A 4,735-nucleotide genomic window follows, 5' to 3' on the forward strand; every position below is an offset into this window, starting at 1 on the left:
GCTGAATAGCAAATTTTAATTTGTGCCCAAATGTAACAATAACCTAGATACAAATAAGTTTATATACATATGGTAATTTTTTTTTAACATCTATACATATGGTAATTATACATCTATTCACATTAGTTTTTATTTTATGAAACTACATTGTAAAAAATCATGTATTTCACATTAAGTATTTGTGTCTTATTTTCTTTTCAAGAGTCGTATAGGTGACCAAATTAAGTTAGATATGGAGATTTTCCAGTCACGTAATATTACGGAGTTTATTAAATCATACAACAACACATATATGCCCGCAGTAGAACATTCAGTTTTCCTTTGTGTTGAACTAGAGATAAAGATTCGGACAACCTTAGCACGGGCGTGGCAACAAGTGGATTTTTCAGCTTCAACACGATCCCGAAAGTTTCCTCGACCCCAACTCTCTCTTCTTGGGGAATTATCCAACCAAAAGAATGCAAGACCGTAGCCAGATTGTAAAGAACAACCCTCTCGCCCATAGCCATTCCCGCACACATCCTGCGACCAGACCCAAACGGTAGATAATTGAAGTCATTTCCGTTGAAGTCACAAGACTTATCAAGAAACCTGTCAGGATCAAACTTTAGTGGATCCTCCCATATGTTTGGATTCCTATGGATCGCCCACACGTTGATGAAAATCTTTGAATCTTTAGGGATGGTAAAGCCGCCCACCACGGTGGTTTGTGAAGGGCGGCGAGGAACAAGGAGTGGAGTAATTGTGTGAAGCCTTAGAGTTTCTTTCAAAATGGCGAGAATGTATGGAAGTTTAGAGATGTGAGATTCCTCCACTACTTTTTCTTTGCCCACAACTTTGTCAAGCTCTTGTTGAGCTCTCTTCATGATATCCGGGTTGTGTAATAGCTCGGCCATCGCGAATTCTATGACGTGTAATGATGTGTCTGTACCACCGAGCACCATGTCCTACAATAAACAAACCAACTTTTAACAAATATATTTGCATTATGAGGGACAAAATTTCTTAACGAACTATGAGCAACGCCTTGACATCGTTCATGTTTAGTTTTGTCTTGTCATCTTCTTCATCCTTAACTTTCAACAATACGTCCAGAAAATCCACAACTCTCCCATCACTGTCCCTATCCATCTCCAGCCGTTGGTTAATGATCCGGTCAAACATCCGGTCCATCCTTTGAGCCGGTCTTCGCATACGCTTAACCAAACCCTGAAGATCAAACCGGCTCAATACCGGAAAAAAGTCAGAGATATTAGGCTTTAGCAAGAGGTCATTCATCTCTGTAATCAATTCTAAGAACTCGGCTCCAACAATCTCCCTCTCTTCTCCCTTGACCGTCGTGCCCCATAGCATCTGCGTCACAACATTTAAAATCATCAAGAATATCTGTTCTCCCAGGTTAACAGACGACCCGACCCGAGCCTGGTCTGCTAAGTATCGGACTGTTTTCCGAGTCTCTCCACGGCGGAGTTCAGTAGAGGAATCCAGCATGGCGTTGCTTAGTATCCTGTTAACACATAGTTTCCTAAGCATCCGCCACTTTGGTCCATAGGGTGACCAAACAATCTCAATACCACCGTACGTATTGGCCGGAGCAACAGCAGGGACATCATGGTTCGCAAAGATGAGATCATTGGTTCTGAGAATCTCTTGCACCACTTCAGAAGAGGTGACCACAATTGTCAGCTTGGCCCCGAGCCAGAGTTTGAAAATAGGACCGTGCTTTTTAGCCAGCCCTTGGAAATAGGTGTGAAGCTCTGGTTGAAGGAATGGAAGGTTGCCGATAATAGGAAAGCCATAAGGTCGCGGTGGCAAAGGTGGAGACTACAGGTGAATACCAAAAATACCAACAGACAGAGAATACAGTGATCACAGTTAAAACATAGTCCAGGTTGTCCATGCGAAATAGGTTCTTGAAGAGACTAAAAATGTCTGTCATGTTTTATTTTATTCATAGATTTGATGTAGGGAACCTAGGAGCCGTTGTTTTGATTTTATAATTGGCTATCAAGTCATCAACATTTACTGAGAGTTCCCTAACCATGGTTATTCTTATTTTTTGTCTTAAAAAAATTAAAATGACTAGATTACACACATATTAATTAATTTTTGTTGGTCAATATATACATTTCTATCAGAAAAATACTTCCTTTGGTCATTAATTTTTATCTTATAGTATATTAGATGTTAGCTGATATCCAGTTTCCCTTAAATTATTAAAGAGGCTGTTTTACAAATTGTATACTACATTCGTTACAATTTACAAAGGAGAGATTTAAGCGTATGGAACACTGAGAAAACGTTGAAAAAAAAGTTAACAAAAATAAAAGAATACTGAGAAAATGTCACAAAGCAAATCGGTGCATCTAGAATCCAGAATTAAAATTTTCCCACAGACAACACACATGTCAGTACTATATCTATATACTTATTTAAGCAATTCTTTAAACAAATAACCCTACTCCATGTAAAATATTACACAAAATCCCACTGTATTTTAATACAAAAAAAAATAACAGAATTTTAATATTAATTTGTTGTAACCTGAAAATGATTATCCAAAAAAATAGTAATTATTAATTTATTAGATTACAAGAAATCATTAATAAAATAATTTCGAAATTATTTAATAAAATAATAATAAAATTATTTCGAAATTATATAATAAAATAATTAAACAGATTCTATTTATTGTTTCAGAAATCTTAGCAAACAATAACAAACTATTTAGAAAATTATAAAACTTAAATTTATTTATAAAACTAAGATTAAATATTTACATATCTAAATCATTTAATAATAACAAATTGAAACGACCGACCTTTTTTTCTTTTTTTTTTAAATTAATAAATAATAAATACAATATAATATAATATAATAAGCTACAACTAGTGGTCCTATACCCACTAGCCACCTAACCACAAACACATTCAAAAGCGGAAATAACCAACCAATATTTAATAATAATCCAATAATAAAATATAACCATATTCCAACATAATCAATATCTAAAACAACAGGAATCATAGAACCAGCAACCTAGCAATGTTCTAATGACCCAACTCTAGCAACCTAGCAATGCCAGACAACATAAAACCGAGTCCCTAGAACATCCTCCTCTTCATTGCCTTGATTCCACAATCACACTTTGCCTTTACCTGCACCACAAACACATATTACAATGCATGAGTATTTTATAAACACTCAGTAAGGCAATCCTCCCATCTACTGGGCTATACACACAAGCAATAGAGACATCTCTAACCATCAAACAACATTCAACAATCAACAATAACAAACCAGGACTCTGCATCGACCGATACCAACATGCATCGACCGACACGAGGTGGAGGTTGCGTCGACCGACGCAAGATCTGCGTCGACCGATGCAAGGTTAATTTGCATCGACCGATGCAAGATATGCATCGACCGATGCATGCTCGACATAACACGAAAACCCTAGAGTTTACGCGCCGTCCTTGCATCTGCATCGACCGACGCACAAAGTGCATCGACCGATGCAATGCCGAGCATCGTTTTCCTCCAAAGCTTCTCACCGGATCTTCGTTCCTGTAACCACGAAACTCGATCCCAAGCCACAAGAAAGCTTCCCAACGTCCCAAATAACAATCTAACCAGCCTAACAACACATAACAAGCAAATCAGAGAGATCTCTAGATTAGATAAGCCATGGTCATGCACTTACCTTTGCCACAGAAGAATCTGAACCTCAAACAACCAAGAACACGCTCCTGGGAAGCTCCTACAACGTCCTAAGCCTCAGATCTCTACAGAAACGCCTCCAAACTCCAAGAAATCACCAAGAACTCTCAATAACTTTTTTCTCTCCTTTCGTTTCTATCAAAAACAGCTTCCCACGACTAATGAGACAAAAACGACTTAAGGGTTTCCTTTACCCAAAACGAACCGTTGACTTAAGTCAAAACGCACAGAATTGAACATGCATCGACCGATGCACCATCTGCATCGACCGATGCAACTCCCAAACCGGGATTCCGGTTCACGGATGTTACAAATCTCCCCCACCAAACTAGATTCGTCCTTGAATCTCGAACAACCATCAGCCAAGGACTCCCGTGCAACCGTCTCCACAGCCTGCACTCCTCCGACTGATCCACAGAAGGTCACCTCTAGGCGATAGACTCGCGCTCCAGGCGTCATTTGCTCTCGACTTTTGGACTTTCCTTTACTCATAGGCCTAAACCTTGAGTTTTTATTGGCTCCTCATCAGACCTAAGTCTGCATGCCATAATGTTGGCTCCTCATCGGGCCTAGACCCGCATGCCATAATATATAAGGAAAATCAAACTTGTCTCTCGGGTTGCCACCCTACAGCGCGCCTCCAGATTGTCATTCGAAGTCGATATACCAACCATATACACCCTACAGCGCGCCTCCAGACCATCACAAAGACACTCTGGCTAAACAGCCCGCCACAAAGGCCAAACAAATGTCCAAAAGGGGACCGCCACCAAGGCCAAACAAAGGTCCTAAAGAGGACCGCCACCATGGCCAAACAAATGTCCTAAAGAGGACCGCCACCAAGGCCAAACAAATGTCCTAAAGAGGACCGTCACAAAGACACTCTGGCTAAAAAGCCCGTCACAAAGACCGCACAATGTCTAAAAAGACTGCCACACACGGCACATTGACTCAAAAGTCCGCCACTAAGGCCACACACAAGCCCCTCCAAGGCTCTCCACAGCTAAAATGG

The 4,735-nt window shown here is 39.8% G+C and overlaps 1 protein-coding gene across 1 annotated transcript; it reads right to left on the reverse strand.

Annotated features, from left to right (window-relative positions):
• Nucleotides 1-247: 247 nt before the first annotated feature.
• LOC147919940 (cytochrome P450 93A3-like) lies at nucleotides 248-1,847 on the reverse strand. Its single transcript, XM_087504362.1, has 2 exons — nucleotides 1,015-1,847; nucleotides 248-947 (listed from the first exon to the last, which is right to left on the reverse strand). The coding sequence occupies exons 1-2, from the start codon at nucleotides 1,531-1,533 to the stop codon at nucleotides 270-272; spliced, it is 1,197 nt and encodes a 398-aa protein (XP_087360488.1). The 5' UTR covers nucleotides 1,534-1,847; the 3' UTR covers nucleotides 248-269.
• Nucleotides 1,848-4,735: the final 2,888 nt, after the last annotated feature.

The sequence above is a fragment of the Camelina sativa genome, chromosome 20 (genome assembly GCF_030686135.1).
Source record: "Camelina sativa cultivar CO46 ecotype springtype chromosome 20, ASM3068613v1".
NCBI lineage: Eukaryota > Viridiplantae > Streptophyta > Magnoliopsida > Brassicales > Brassicaceae > Camelina > Camelina sativa.